General features: G+C 37.4%; 1 protein-coding gene across 2 annotated transcripts in view; it reads left to right on the forward strand.

Moving 5' to 3' along the window:
* The window catches only part of LOC148773953 (neutral amino acid uniporter 4-like), a 32,730-nt gene extending 22,819 nt beyond the window's left edge, over nucleotides 1-9,911 (forward strand). For both annotated transcript variants that reach the window (XM_088832030.1, XM_088832031.1), the window contains 2 exons: nucleotides 182-351; nucleotides 5,924-9,911. In XM_088832030.1, coding sequence (XP_088688156.1) covers nucleotides 182-351; nucleotides 5,924-6,231 — 478 coding nt within the window. In that variant the 3' untranslated portion in view covers nucleotides 6,232-9,911. The remainder of the gene's footprint in view (nucleotides 1-181; nucleotides 352-5,923) is intronic.
* The last annotated feature ends 6,279 nt before the right edge of the window (nucleotides 9,912-16,190 follow it).

Here is a 16,190-nt window from a genome sequence, read left to right on the forward strand (position 1 = left end):
ATAGACAAATACATGAGGTGATGGATGTGTTTGTTAATTAATTCCGTTTGTGGGAATTCTTTCACAATGTATATCAAATCATCATGCTGTAGACTTTAAATGTCTTATAATTTCATTGGTTAGTTAAATATTGGTAAAGCTGGCAATAAAAGAATGACTAAATTTTGAAAATTTTTAACAGGTTATATCAATCAGTGAAAATTCTGTATTCCTTCGGCATCTTTGTGACCTATTCAATTCAGTTCTATGTTCCAGCAGAGATAATTATCCCTGTGATCACATCCAGATTTCATGCTAAATGGAAGCAAATCTATGAATTTGCAATAAGGTCCTTCTTGGTTACTATTACTTGTAAGTATCACTGCACACTTATATCATAATGATTTTTATTATTGAATTTCTTCTAATGAAACTACTTAAAGTATATTTTTTATATTTTTGAAATAATTTTGTTCACCTAACTGGATACATTTTGGTTTAAAATTCTGTTATTCTACTGATATAGAAGAAAATCATAAATCAGATCCTATCACACGTAAAACAAGTAACTGAATTATTATTTTCAAAATAATATCACTCATGATTGAAATATAAGTATATTTAAATCAGATGCATAAGTGATTCTTTATATCATTGATAACATTTTGCTTTGGCTTTCTAGTTTTCCTGAAGTTTTTTATATCTGCTAACTTTTATATATTTAACAGTTCAGCTTTCCATGATTACCTGTACAAATGGGTTTTGTTCTGTTTTGGTCTTAAACAATTTCAGTGGCTTATTTTACTTATTATTTGAAGGAGTGTGTATAATCTCTTCTTATTGTTTCCTATTATAAAATGCCCCACAAGGTAGAATTAATCATGGAGACTCACGGAGAGGGGCCTTTAGTTTGGTGTAGCACTGTCATGGTGACCTGATGGTTCAAAACTCAGGTCTCCCACTTCCTTGCTGGGTCTTCTCTGAGCCCTTCTTTTCTCAACAATGAAGTGAAGATAAGACATTTAAAAATATGAACAAAGTGGTTAGAAGTTGCTGTTAATACTATCATTTTGTCACCACTTTTATTATAATTGCAAAGAGAAAGATGATTGCCACACCAATGTCTGACGGGATTGCCTAGGATGATACCAAGGACGAGGTGACTGGTGATTGGGGGACAAGCAGCTTTGGAAATTCTAGAGAAGATTTGAGTAACTATCTTGGCCCATTCAAAGTTAGAGAATGGTAGAACTAGAAATTCTGGGCAACTCTGTAAATTTCATTGAGCACCTTGGGGTAGAGCTTATGCCTAGATTTAAAGAATTGGGTGTGTTATATTTTGTTCAAAGAAACAGCAAAGCTGGGCAAAGTAGATAAAATAGATAAGACATACTTTTCGAAGCAATTATTTAAATGAAATATGTCAACTAATAAGGGAAATCACATTGAGGAATGAAGTCATTAAACCCATACTCCAATGACTAATGAAACACCCAGGAGGAAAAAAATTATTTTAAAACGTTTTAGAATATTCTTTACACATTACTTTTATTGACATTTTGACAGCTGTACTAAATAAAAAGACGTATTTCAGGCAAAGTCCTTTTATCAGGAGATGTGAGGCAGTTCTATTCTGAATGCATGTCTCCTTTTAAGGTTAGCTACTGAATTTTAATAACTTCACCCACTTCTGCACATTGGCTACTGTTATGTTGAGCTCCCTGTCTGCTGTGGTCCAGACCAGACTGCACCTCTGCCACCAGGAATTTATTCCCACAAGCCAGGGCTTTTCCTCAAGGGCTGAGTACATAGCACCGAGAGTTGCAGCCTTTTCTTTGTCGCTTCTTTCTTTTAGTTAAAAATAGAGAAGCCCGTTTAACCAAATGTGAGGGCTATATTTACAGCATGCTTTGGACAGAGAACACAGGCCATGTCATATGCCCTTCTACTTCGTTGAGACACATCATTGGACATTGACCTTCATTTAAATCTTTGGCACGTCCTTCCAAGTTAAAGTCAACTGATTTTCATGACAGACCTGTTTTGTATCCGTTATCCAAAGCACTTGCAAATGTCCTAGGGTGGACTCTTTACTGATGGGCGTGTGGAGAGCTGGCGGAACCTTGTCCTGTCCGTAGAGCAGGCTGTGCAGCAGCAGCAGGGGGAGTGGAGGCCCAGCTGGGTTTGCGCGTTTCAGGCCCCATAGTCCGTTCCAGGTGCTGAGTCCACGTCTGCAGGACAGATCTGCAAAGTATGGTTGTAACTAATACAACCATCAGCTTGGGTTGTATTAGTTATGTCCAGGTCTCCGTTTAGTGTTGAATCGCCGTTTCACAGCATCTTCTTCATGGAATCAAAAGCTTGAAAGGATGGGTCAGGCTCTTCCTGCATGTTCCCTGTAGACCCTTACTAGGTAGGCATTACACAGGTAAGAGAGAAGAGTGACTAGCAACTGGCCAGAGGCCACTTGGACTGCAATAAATGCCTTTTATTTTAAAGGCAGGCCTGTAGAAAAAGCTGCTAAATTTTGATTTCAAACCAGTATTTTGATCCCGTGTTTGAATTGAGCCTGCAAAATATGTTAAATACTACTTATTTCTGTTATTGTCCAATTCGTTGATCCTTTCACTGTTTCTAATTTGAAAAGCCCTTGGATTTGAGACTATGCTTTCTTCTTTTAGTAAACTATGACTACATAAAGCATATATCTTTGGTAGTTTGTAGAATACTAAGAGGACGTCCCAGAGTCATTTAAGTTAGTTGTCACAGTAGCTAAAAATAAGTACCATTTGTGCCCTAGTACTCTGTCTTAGAGTCAGTAGGTGTATGGAGAGGATCATTCACTGTTGGTGCAATTTAGGTTTGCGTGCTGCAACTAGAGAAAGCCTGTGTGCGGTAATGAAGACCCAGCGCAACCAAAACTAAAAATAAATAAGTTTTAAAAAAGATTTACATGCTAGAGTGTTGTTGATGTTATAATATCAAGCATTTTATTTTTTTCTCTGCTATATCTGCTTTTACCATTAGGATGCAAGAAAATGGACCTTTTTTGCCATTGCTTTTTTTTTTCCATGTCAGAGGCAACTTTGTACCTTAAGGATACATTCTTTTCCTCTATAATATAGTTTTTGGAAATACTGAATAAGATTAATTAGTACTTACTAGATATATTCATAATAACTGTCTGTAAATGACAAAGGGCAGCATATTTATAGTAATCCTGTAGTGAATATTTGTAATTTGTAGTGAATAAACTATCCTTATCCAAGCTATTCTTTGACTTACTATTTTTGAGTTCTTCTATGTCAGAGTTGCCTGAAGTATATATATTTCACTTTCTTCTCTTAGTAGAGAATGTTAGTACATTATCAAATAACATTTCAAGCCATTTTTACTAGCAAATATATATTGGTTATATAACATTTAAAGAATGATTTTATCTAATTGATAAATTTCATGATTTAGAAGCATTTGGTAAATGGAATTTTAGTCTGAATGAATAAATTCTAAAATACTATAGTGTTTCTCCAGATGCTTTTCCAACAACACTTCACTTGATTTACTCATAACAACTTGGCCTATTGGAAAACATTAATAACAAAAAATAGACTCCAAAATGAAAGGCTCTTTAGATGACAAGGTGGTAGTCATGTTGGTCTGGTTGTACTTTTAAATACTGCCATCTACTATAAGTATTTTATCACAAAATGGATAAAAGCCAATGGATTTTTAAACATTCTGTTGTGATTGAGAGTTATGCTTTATACTTTCTTTGAGAGAAATGTTAAAATGATATAGCGCACATCCATTAAACAAGGATTCACTTTATAAAGTATTTCTAGTTTAGAGTTCCAACTTCACATTCAATTATTTTACTTAGGAAGATTTATTGTACTTCAGTCTTGTAGAAGTGCAGCTATGTTTATGATTTCAAAATAACTTTTTTAGGATTTTAGCTTTCATAATAATTAAATAAAAAGTGGTAAGTAGTAGTGTGTGGTTCTAAGAAATGTGGTGGTTCCAAATTAATGCCACATCCTCCTGGAAAACATTGAGAGCCACAAAGAGAATATGGGGAGGGAGAAACCATAAACTAACAGTTAAGAAGTAAAGAAACCAGTAGACCAGAAACTCGAAACTTAATTACAAAGAGCATGAGTTAAATTATATATACGCACACACCCCACACACAGAAAGTTCAGTAAGAGACAAACACGCAGGAAAAAGAAAAGCAAAGGAAAGTAAAGTTAGAAATAGAAGGGTGACAAAGATTAGTGAGAAAACTGATAGCTTTTGAAGATAAGGAAAGGAACACCAACACATACACAATCAGAGTCCTCAGAGCTGGCGCTGTGGTTGCAGCCGTCCTTGGCTTCGGCAGTGGTGGAGCTGTCACAGCTTCGTGCCAGCAAACTTAGCTGTTATCTCTGGTGGCAGCTCCAACCCTTCACAAACCATTCACTGAACCACTTAAGGACAATTCAGAGAAAGACTATGCCTCAGTTTTTGCAAACCTTCTGTTGATACCTTTTGGTAAGATAAAGATGAGATCAAAAAAGTGCTGGATCAAAACTTGCAGAAAACTTGTCAATAGCTTGGCATAAAATCCTGCTGATAATAATGGTGCAGATTTTTTTTTTTTGACTTTTCATTTTGAAATAGCTTAGAAAAGCTGTACAAGAAAGTAGAATTACCATAAACCCTTTACTCTGTTTCTTCTAATGTTAACACATTACATACCACAATACAACTGTTAAGGCCAGGAAATTAACATCGATAAAATGCTGCGAACTCATCTGTAGACCTCATTTTGATTTCACCAGTTTTTTTCCACTGTTACCCTTTTTCTGATCCAGGAACCAATTCAATTTCCCACTTGAATTTAGTTGTCAAGTCTACTAGTCTTCCCCAGTCTTGACAGTTATTTTTTTTTGTCTTTATTTACCTTGACATCTTTGAAGTGTCAGTAATTTTGTAGAATTTCCTTCAGTGTAGGCTTGTGTGATGCTTTCTTATGATTAGGTTGAAGTTAAGCATCTTTAACAAGAATTCCACAGTTGATGCTTTGCACTTCTCAGTACATCACATTACGGCTTATGACTGCTGAAGTTAACTTTGATCACTTGGTTAAGGTGGTGTCTGTCAGGTGTCTCCACAGTAAAGGTACTGTTTTTTCCTTTATAATTAATGAGTTTTTAATAGAGGTATTTCCTGTTGTTATACAGTTAGTGCTAAAAAAAAATAGTGTAAAGTGTTAGTCGCTCAGTCGTGTCTGACTCTGCAAACCCATGGACTGTAGCCTGCCAGGTTTCTCCATCCATCAGATTTTACAAGCAGGAATACTGGAGTGAGTTGCCATTTCCTTCTCCAGGGAATTTTCTGACCCAGGGATCCAACCCAAGTCTCCTGCATTGCAGGCAAATTCTTTGTCATCTGAGCCTTTGCCCATTAATTTTAGGATCCTTCATTGACTTTTCCTGCAACGGTTATTACTGTGGTGTTTACTTAATAATGGTTTTTTCCCCATGGTTTCTTCCATTTTTATTAATTGGAATTCTACTGTAAGAAATAGTTACCTCTTCTCTTTGATTTAACCATTTTTTTATACCATACCAGCCCAGATTTTGTGCTTTGTAGAATGAGCTGTATGGCAGAATAATGAAAATGCATTCTTTACCCAAAACTTCATAGCAAAAATCAAAAGTTTTTTATGTAAGAAACCCTGTTGATAAGTCAAAGTCTGAGGACCATCACTCAGTGTTTTGGTTTCTTTCTTTGTTTTCTTTTTAGCTCAGAACAAAACGTGACAGATGCTTCCGCAAGCAATAGGCTCGTAGTGCCTACTTGCATCAGTTAATTTTAATGTATTGAAAGTATCTGCAGTGAGTATTTATGTAGGTATTAGATATTTACATAAGGAAAATTTGTATTTTCAATTTTCTAGGTGCCGGCGCGATCCTCATTCCTCGTTTAGACATTGTGATCTCCTTCGTGGGAGCTGTGAGCAGCAGCACGCTGGCCCTGATCCTGCCGCCCCTGGTTGAAATTCTCACGTTCTCTAAGGAAAACTACAGTATATGGATGGTCCTGAAGAACATTTCCATCGTGTTCACTGGAGTTGTTGGTTTCTTATTAGGGACATATGTAACTGTTGAAGAAATTATTTATCCTTCTCCCAAAGCTATCACTAGCACTCCACACGGTCCCTCTTTAAATTTGAATTCGACATGCTTTACATCGGGTTTGAAATAGTAGGAGCAGAGGTATGAGTCTCCAGTTTGGAAATGATTTAAGAACCACTAGGACACGTTGGCAGTACTGATAAGCTACAGCATATTTCTTGGTTTTAAGTATTAGCAGCAATTTCAAAAATTTTAGTTTTGAAAATTGAAAAAATTAAAATGTTAAACAATTAAAGAAATACTCTATTACTTGTCTTTCAGTCAGAAATGATTCAACCAAGATTCAGTCTTTTACCTCCATGCTATTCTTTTGTCACCTGGTTGAGGAGAGAACAGGGTTTCAGCATTGAGCGAATTAAAGAAGAAGGTATAGGTAACTAAAATCTACCACCCTAATGAATTTCAAAGTATACTTCATGTTAGTATAGAAATATCTCAATTGTGTTTTTATTAGAGAGCCAGATACTTATGTTTACCCTTTGGAAGTTTAGAAAACCCTCATTAGCCATGAGGTAAGCATCAGAAAATCCCCCAAACAGAACTGTTTTTAGCTGATCTTCATAATGAAAATCAAGAGGACCTGTGCAAGAGTCTGACTTGGCGTTTCAACCAGATTTGAAAGAGACTTTAAAAAGTTGTGGAGTACAAATTCCCTTGTTTTTTTTTTACCTGTGGAAATAGATACCCAGGATGGTTAAAGTTAACTTGATTGAGACCACTCAGCTTGAGATTGAGAGAACCTGATCTTTGGATTCCTGGTCCAGGATTTTTTATCTTTCACATCACATCCTAGAAAAAGAAATTATGTTCAGTTCAACTTTAGTGTTAAGTCAGTTTAATATGATGTTTGCCAAGTGCATGTGACCTGAGCAAACAGCTCTGAAAAGCCTGCAGCACAGCCGTGGGGCAGAAGCAGCACTTTAATGAACCAGTAGAGACACCTTGCTGGTCAGCTTCTGGCAGGTGGATGGTGCCCAGCTGTCCTGTGTGTGGCTTTAGCTGTCCTTACTGTTTCTTCCTTTCTAGGTTTGTAGGTACCATCTTTCCTAATGACAAAAAAAACAGGTACCTGGCATGATGCAGGACCTGTGCCCTCTTTCTGGCCTCATGGCCTTCCTCATCAGAGCCTTCTATTGCTCCACATGGGCAAAATAACAGAATCAAGCCTAGGGAAAATTGAGACAATAATAAACTGTTAAATCCTGAGAGCTCCAGGCTTCTTCCAGAGAAGTACATTCTATTCTATTCCTCCATGTTTTTTAAGCCCAGTTATTAACCAAAACAAAGAATCTCAGTGAGCATGGAAGATGAAAATCGTTAAATTTAAAATTGAGAATCTTGATTTAAAAAAAGATTTAAAACTCACTGAATTTTTTAGTCGGGTTGGTGAAAGATATCACCAAGGTCGCTGCAGTGTATATATTCTCTATTTTTGTATGTAAATGTCAGTTCAAGTATTTTTTGCTTACATCATAGAGTCGAGCATAATCCTAAAGGTATATCAGAAACTTTGTTTTGGTACAAATTCATCAGCATCAAAACTTTTAAAAAAAACATTTGCATCAAGAATCACCAATAATTTTTATGACACTTTTATGTCAGATCTGTTATGTTGAACCTTTAGTCATGCTGGGAAAATGTGGAAGAAATTGTAGGAAAAGTAATTGCCATTGAAGCTAATGTTATATAATCTTGAATATAAGAGTAAATTAGGTATTTTTTTTAAGATATGTAACTTGGTATAAAGTGACTTGAAAACTATTATTTAATACAAAGCACTATTAGATTTTTTGTCAGCTGTCTCATAATATTTCTAGTCTGTGTGAAATTTTATTTTTGTAGTTTTGCCTTTGTTTATTTTCTTTATGAAATTTATCAACTTTCGTGAAGTATCAAATGGTTGATCATAGCAGTGTATAAATTTTAATTTCAGTGAACAAATGTTGAGTATATTTTCAGAGTCAAGTTGAAATGAGGAAAGAAAGAGGGGGAGAATAGTTTTATTTCTTTACAAGAAACACTCTGTAGATGTAAATGCACTCTATATAAGGAGTTTTGATGATTTATTTCATTTGCAAAAAAAAAAAATCAGGCAATATTTTTCCTCTGAAAATTATTTTTAATGAGTCATAACATTTTCTGAATGTTATTAGAGAAGATACTTTGATCAAACCAGCTATTGATTTTATTTGGGGACCTGAAGAAATGAGAGTGATCGCACCTGGCAGATTTTTTATCCAGTATCTTTGGTCCATTGCATTCTGGCTAAAATGACTTCAGCATTTCATCTGCCACCACAGTAAAACACCTTTGGAAAGCCAACCAGGTGTCTTATGACCTCTACTACTGGAATGGGGAAGAGAAAGGAAAACTTGATTCACCTCTGAAAACCTCAGAGCTAAGGCAGTCACCTCTGTTCCTTTTCAGCCAAAAGGGTTTCTCCAGTTTCAGAGTCAGCTTATCAAAACACTGGCTCTCAGATCTTTCTTTCTTTTTTATCAAAGGATCTGCTTTTCCCCGAATGGCATGGTTTCTCCACAAGTGAAGAAACAAGACCTACTTTTTCTTAAAGACCAATTTGTATAGTGTTACCAAATGAAAAACATACTATGTTAGCAAATGCCACGTTATGTTTTAATCCTGTCCTCTGGATTCTCTGTTGAAATGATTTCTGCCTCTTGTCTGTGTGATGCACTTGACATTTTTCTAAGTGTTTTATGCAATATGCATGTGCTAATGTGGCCTAATTTCATTATTTTTGTAGTAGTTGTAGAAAAGCTCCCTACTGTAAAGTGCTATACAGATATTAATTGGGATATTAATTGAAGTTCTACATCAGTGACATGTCCAGCTGTGGACATGCTTTACTGTAGCTTACCTGTGACATCTCCTCTGGGACTGACATGCCAGAGAGGTCAGAACAGCAGCTGAGAAGTGCATTTGTTTGCTAATAATATGTAGCCCCTCATTTCTTCATTTGAAATGGAGAAGATACATAACAGAGCTAATAGAAGTAGTAAATAAAATTATTTAACTGATACCAGTGGCTCAGTGAATATTTTCTGTTGAGAAAGTAACTTGGTAAAAACAAAAATGAGTATTTTAATCTTTTTGCCTCACTTAGCTCCCCTTCATAAAACAATTTGAGAGACTTTGATCTAAAAGGTATAACAAGATACTTCCTAACATTAAACAGCTGACTGTAATAACTAACACTTCGGCAGTATGGTTAACCATAATCTTATTTATGCCACTGGTGCTCTCTAGGCTAAACACCATTCTCAAAGTTATTGGTTCTGACCTAGGAGATAAGAAAACATGCTTTAGAAATGTTATTTATTGCCCTAGGATAAAATGAAATGACAAATCACTCTCATTCTTAAAATTATATATCAAGGTTACCTAGTTCTGATGTATCCACATATATACATTCCAGTAGTCTGTGTTATATATTAATATAAATTCGCCATTTAAATTGGATCCAGACAGATGTGTGTTGAAAGAGCACCCTGAAAATGATTGCTTTAGAGTTTTCATGATAACAAATAGGAAAACACATGCTTGTACCGTGAATAAATTAAGCTGTGGAGTTTTGTTTCTTGAAATGATGTTGTTTGAGTGAAAACTACATATCAGTGCACTTGAGTCAATTATATTTCTTTTAACTTATTTTTCTTTATAATATGAAAAAATGTCTTAAGAAGTACTGTAACTTCTGAATTTTCAATAAAATATTATTTTGCTTGCAAATGCCTTTTAAAAATATATTTGTCTTTTAGAAGGTTAATTGACACAAATGTCATAAACTGCAAAGGGCACTATTATATTCTACGGTAACATTTTAATCAGTCTTTGAGGTTAATTCCTTGTCGTGTGACCTTCTACATTGGAAGCTGCTGGTATGCACCACTGAGATATAAGATCCGAAGCTGACTGAAAATGAAAGGTCATACTCAAGACAGTGACCTGAACTTCCTGCAGAGTAAACGCTGGGAGGCCAGTCTGCCAGTGTCGCAGCCATGCCATCATTTACCGTTCTTTTAGGGTCAAGACTGTACAGTAACACTATTACATTTTGCTTGCAGTATGCCAACCCCAAATCAAAGACCATAAAGGTATTTATACCTTGACAGCAATAATTCTGCTCTTGTGAACTTAAGAAAAGGGCATACCATAGTTCATCAGAAGAGAAAGACTCTATACCTAAAGGTACATTGACAGTCTTATGTGTAATAGTGAACAGCTGAAAACAACCTAAATATTCAACACTAAGGAAATCATAAATTGTGATATTTTAGCCTACAGTACAATTGTGATATTTTAGCCTAGAGGTTACATTATTCAACTAATGTACTGAAGATTAGTAATTTGGTAAAGAATAAATACAAAGAGTTAATTTTTTAACTGCAGCTCTATAAAAATAGGCTTTTGGACCAAGACAGGAAGATAAGCAGGAAGTAAACCATGGTGCTGAGAGAAAGAGATGGGTTTTATGTTTTACGGCTTTTAAGTGAGTAGTTAAAAGAAGGCAGTGAGAGAAATAGGGTTTTGAGAGAGGAACAGGGAGTTTATAAAGCTTTAGTAGTAGTACATGCTTTTGTTTAAAAAAAATGGAATATAAAGACAAAAAACAAAAATTACAGGGTGTGGATAGGAGTGGGTACATAAGAGGGATGTAAATTCAATGAAACAAGTATTCTATGGAATACTTGTTGGAGGAAAAAAAAATGACCACTTTGTAAAATTAACTTTGGGGTTTTTTGTTAAATATAAAAAGTTTAGTGTTCTTAACAGATAAGCACATTCTCTCAAAGTTTTACAAACAGACTGATGGAGCTCACATTTCAAGGAGTCCACAGACCCAAGGGGAAATAATTCTTGGAAGAGGTACATCCGTTTTTGAAGAATGGGTTTGGTTCAAAGTTTCCCCATGGAGGTGGATTTGTTTGAAATGGTAGGGAGGTCTTTGGTCGTCACCGTTTCCTGAAGCTGTGAAGTACAGGATGACATGGTAGGAGACGATACAATGCTTCTCAAATGAGACCTGACATAATCTTGCCAAGGAATTTGGGAGTAACTTCCCCATCCTCTGTCCTGGATCTAGATCTGGCCTATAGGACGAGGACTGGACTCTGACCCTCCAAGCAGCACTGTGTGGAGAGGAAAGGTGTGCTGGGTGTGGGTCAAGGCTGAGCAGGTCTTGAGTGGAACAAGAAAGTGCTGGAAAAAATGGGTAGTGCAGAAGCAAGCAACTTCAGATCACGGGCCTATGGGGGCGTACATACTTCTGTAGCTTCAGTAGCTCATCACACTCCACTAGGGCACAGAGTAGGTGCTCAAAACACTGAGCTTGTGACTCCCCTGCCGTAAATCTTTTCTCCTTCCCCAACCTCAGCTGTGTGAAGACCAAGGCCTCCCTCCCTGTCTCAGCCTCCAGGTTCCAGCAGCACCAGTTGCACCAGCAACACACCACACACCAGCTGGTTTTCATCGGCATGCCCATCATGTCTTCATGCTGAAATACTTTCTACTTCCTCCTCTACTGTTTCCTGGCCAAGCCCTGGTTATTCTTAAGATTCAACTTAGGCATGTCTTCTACCAGGAAGCCTTCCCGTTTATCCTTTCCTCCACCCAGAACGAGCTGTACACTCTTTCTTTCACACTAGAAAAGGATCTTAGGTTTACTATCCCACTTTACACACTGGGGTAATTCAGTTTCTGGGTCTGTCTCTCCATTAAATTGGAAGTTCTATAAGCATACCATATGTGTGTGTGTGTGTGTGTGTGTGTGTATGAGTATGTAGGCAATTTTGTCAACTGTGTTCAATACTAGAAGCCTATCAGGCACATTGGAGAGGGTCAAAAAATATTTGTTGAATAAATGGTAAGGAAAATCATTCATTTAACAGAATAAAAAGGGAAAACCCATAGTAGAGTTCTGGTGTTTAATAAAATCTTTGAGTGCAGGGGCCAAGTCATATTTTTGCAGTGACTCTTCCAGCCTTGTGCGTATTTATTGGATGACTGTGGCCAACTCTTTTTCACTTTGTATGTGAGCTCAGCAGGTGTCTTACAGAACATCCGCTGAATGAATCAAGCCTTAAACACATATTCAGGAACTTCTGGTAATGGATGTAAAGTCCTTAAGAAGGAAAAGACTGAAAACTCTCCTTTGCAAACTTTTATGTCTTCATGCTTTATATAAGCCGATTGTTTTGTAGGAAAAAAATCAGAGGTTATACTTTCTATTTATCATGCAAAAATATATATATGACCTAGAACGAAAATGTCCATTTCTGCCTAAAAAGAAATACGTGTCTATAATATCTAGTCCTGATATCTGAGGGTATTTTCCTGAACTTTTGATGCTCAAGGGATCCCTGTTGGTAAGAGTCACACATTTAGATGTTTAGAATCTTTTCGCTGAGGTGAATAGTCTCTGGCTGTTCTGAGAAGCTCTGTCTGTGCTCTGTGTCAGTCGCACTTGACTCTTTGCGATCTCATGAATTGTAGCCCACCGGGCTCCTCTGTTCACAGAATTTTTCAGGCAAGAATACTGGAGAGGATTGCCACTTCCTACTCTAGAGGAACTTCCCGACTCAGGGATCGAACTCACATCTCTTGCATCTCCTGCATTGGCAGGTGGATTCTTTACCACTAGCAGCCCCTGGGAAGTCCTTTCTGAGAAGCTACCTCTTGTCAAAGTGCATCACTCTATACAACACGGATGGACCTCAGTGCAGGGCAAGAACGAGAACCTGTCCGTGTGGGAAAAGTGACTGCCAAGATGATTATTGTGTCAGGAAAGCTAGAAATGAAAGTGAAATTAAGAAGAATAGAAATGATATCTGGAAATTGGAATTGGTTTAACTGAAAATTCGCTTGCTCCAGTACACTGTGTTTAACGAGGCTTTGCCCAATGTATTATTAGCACATAAAGCAGAATGCTCTGTGCAATGAGCGACCATAGTCATACCTTTCAGTATAAAACATACGAACTTAGACACTGGAAAAATACAAGAGACAGCAAATTACACTCCTCTTGGAAAAAAAATGGATCTGGGTCATCTTTTTACTGTTTACTGGTAACTCTGGCCACCCAATATTAATGACCAGTCAAAATCTATATCAAAAAACACTGCTGGAAAATAGCATGGAGGTTTCTCCACAAAAACTAAAAACTGAACTACCATTATGACCCAGCAATTCCACTCCTGGATCTATATCTGAAAAAAATGAAAACACTAATTCAAAAAGACACATTATTTACAATGCTGCTATGAACCTAAGTGTCCATCAACAGATGAATGGAAAAGACATGGGGTATATATATATGCAATGGAATATTGTTCAGCCTTAAAAAAGAAGTAAATCCTGCCACTTGCAGCAATTGGATACCAAACTAGTGGTTCCCAGTCGGGAGAGGGAAGGGATCGGAGCAATATAGGGACAGGGGAGTAAGGGGTACAAACTATTAGGTATAAAATATGCTACAAAGGCATAGTGTACAACATGGGGGAATATAGCCAATATTTTGTAATCAACTGTGAATGGAGTATAAGCTTTAAAAATGGTGAATCACTATATTGTATACCTTTAATGTGTACAATATTGTACATCAACTATACCTCAATAAAAATTACAAATTTAAAAAATTTACGAAAAGACCACTGCTGGAAATGGCATAGTATCAGTGGTAGAAGTTGCTCATCAAACAGTGTGCCTCAGCATTTCTCTGTTCAGCCACTCCAGTGGAGGATGTGCATGGAGGAAGTACTTGGTGACTTAGTGATACTGTAATACAGGAAGTCCAAACCACAGCAGAAGAGATGTTTTAATTTAAAGTTTATTTTGGAACCATTATGCAGACTGGTGATATGTTGTGCTCAATTCTGACAAGGGCCCAGATTCTTACAAGAAGAGAATACTGGTCCCTAAATGCAAACCCATGCACTGCTTGGTTTTCAGGGGTTAATTAACAATCTGTGGTGACAGAGCCTCCTGATTGCAATTTTATGTTCAAGGAAATAGTGAAAATTATCACTACCATCAAATTGCAGCTATTGACTATCCACTTTTTGAGCACATTCTGCCAAGAAATGGGGGGTGAATATAAAACACTGCTTTTCATCACTGAGGAATGCTGGCTGGCAGAGAGAAATGTGCTCCTAGAAGCTGTAAAATCAGGGATGGGACATTCCTTCATGACATTAATAATCTAAATAAACACCATTTCTATAATTTCAAGTGCACAGTGCATCTCAGCAATATCTTCAATTATCTTAACAATCCTGAACTCACCACAGGAGAAATAAATTTTTGCCCATTTTCCATGGTGAGGATAAGGCGTCCAAATTAAAACAAGACAAGACAAAAGAAGCCAGGGTAAAAATGCTCCAGTCACTAGGAAATTGATTTGTTCCCAATATTTGATGATTTTATTTCTCATTAGAGAAAACAAGGCAGTGAAATCTTGGGTATGCTTAAAAGCCACGTCAAGATGCAGCAATAAAATGGAAACAATTGCTTGACAGAATGAAATGTCACCAGGGTAGACTGAGAATTCTTTTGCCACTATCCTCAAGCAAACTCAAACTGCCACGTTTCGATATAATCGTGGACTTAAGAGTTTTCAAGGTACTACTTATTGAATCTCTCCATTAATTTTGGGTCCATGTTTGACTTGAATGGGCTTCCCTGGCAGCTCAGCAGTAAAGAATCCGCCTGCCAATTCAGGAGGCATGGGTTCTATCCCTGGTTAGGGAAAATCCCCTGGAGAAGTGGCAATCCACTCCAGTATTCTTGCCTGGGAAATTCCATAGAGAGAGGAGCCTGGCGGTCTATAGTCCATGGGATCGCAAAAGAGTCAGACACAGCTGAGCGACTAAACAACAAACAATATTTGATTTGAATATCCAAATTTATCAGATGGAGCCATCAAGCACTTACATTCCCAATCATCTATAACTGTCATTTTAGCCTCAAATTTAGTAACAGTGAGAGACAGGAAAGAAGCATAATGCTTGAATTATTGAGACAAAAGTGAAAAAGCTTAGCAATGAGATCATGTCTCTTCCACAGACATGAAACAATTATTTTTGCCATTAATATTACGTTCCATTCTTATAACTTAAGTACTTATCGTGTCTCTTTCTATTCACTTAAAATTAATGGTCCATGAGAACAATGAGCAAACCATAGGGTGGTTTGGGAATAACAAACATCTGAGAAATGCTGGTGAGAGATAGCTGATGGAAGGAATGGCTGAGAGAATTCTGTGGGCTGCTCAAGAGCTGACGGTAATGAAAGTACGCCTCCAAGTGACTTATCCTCTTTGTGACCATGGAAAATTGGGAATAAGTGCTGAAAACTGGTGGAGGATGAAATGGCACCCCACTCTGGTATTCTTGCCTGGAAAACCCCATGGACAGAGGAGCCTGGCAGGCTGTGGTCCATGGGGTCACAAAGAGTTAGACACAACTGAAGCAACTTAGTACAGCATCAGTTCAGTTCAGTTCAGTTCAGTCGCTTAGTTGTGTCCGACTCTCTGGGACCCCATGAACCACAGCACGCCAGGCCTCCCTGTCCATCACCAACTCCCGGAGTTCACTCAAACTCATGTCCATCGAGTCGGTGATGCCATCCAGCCATCTCATTCTCTGCTGTCCCCGTCTCCTCCTACCCCCAATCCCTCCTAGCATCAGACTCTTTTCCAGTGAGTCAACTCGTCGCATGAGGTGGCCAAAGTATTGGAGTTTCAGCTTTAGCAGAAGTCCTTCCAATGAACACCCAGGACTGATCTCTTTTAGAATGGACTGGTTGGATTTCCTTGCAGTCCAAGGGACTCTCAAGAGTCTTCTCCAGCACCACAGTTCAAAAGCATCAATTCTTCGGCGATCAGCTTTCTTCACAGTCCAACTCTCACATCCATACATGACCACGGGAAAAACTATAGCCTTGACTAGACGGACCTTGGTTGGCAAAGTAATGTCTCTGCTTTTTAATATGTTATCTAGGCTGGTCATAACT

This window comes from Moschus berezovskii, chromosome 25 (genome assembly GCF_049115385.1).
Source record: "Moschus berezovskii isolate FMDL1 chromosome 25, NW_MosBer_1.0, whole genome shotgun sequence".
In the NCBI taxonomy this organism is placed as follows: domain Eukaryota; kingdom Metazoa; phylum Chordata; class Mammalia; order Artiodactyla; family Moschidae; genus Moschus; species Moschus berezovskii.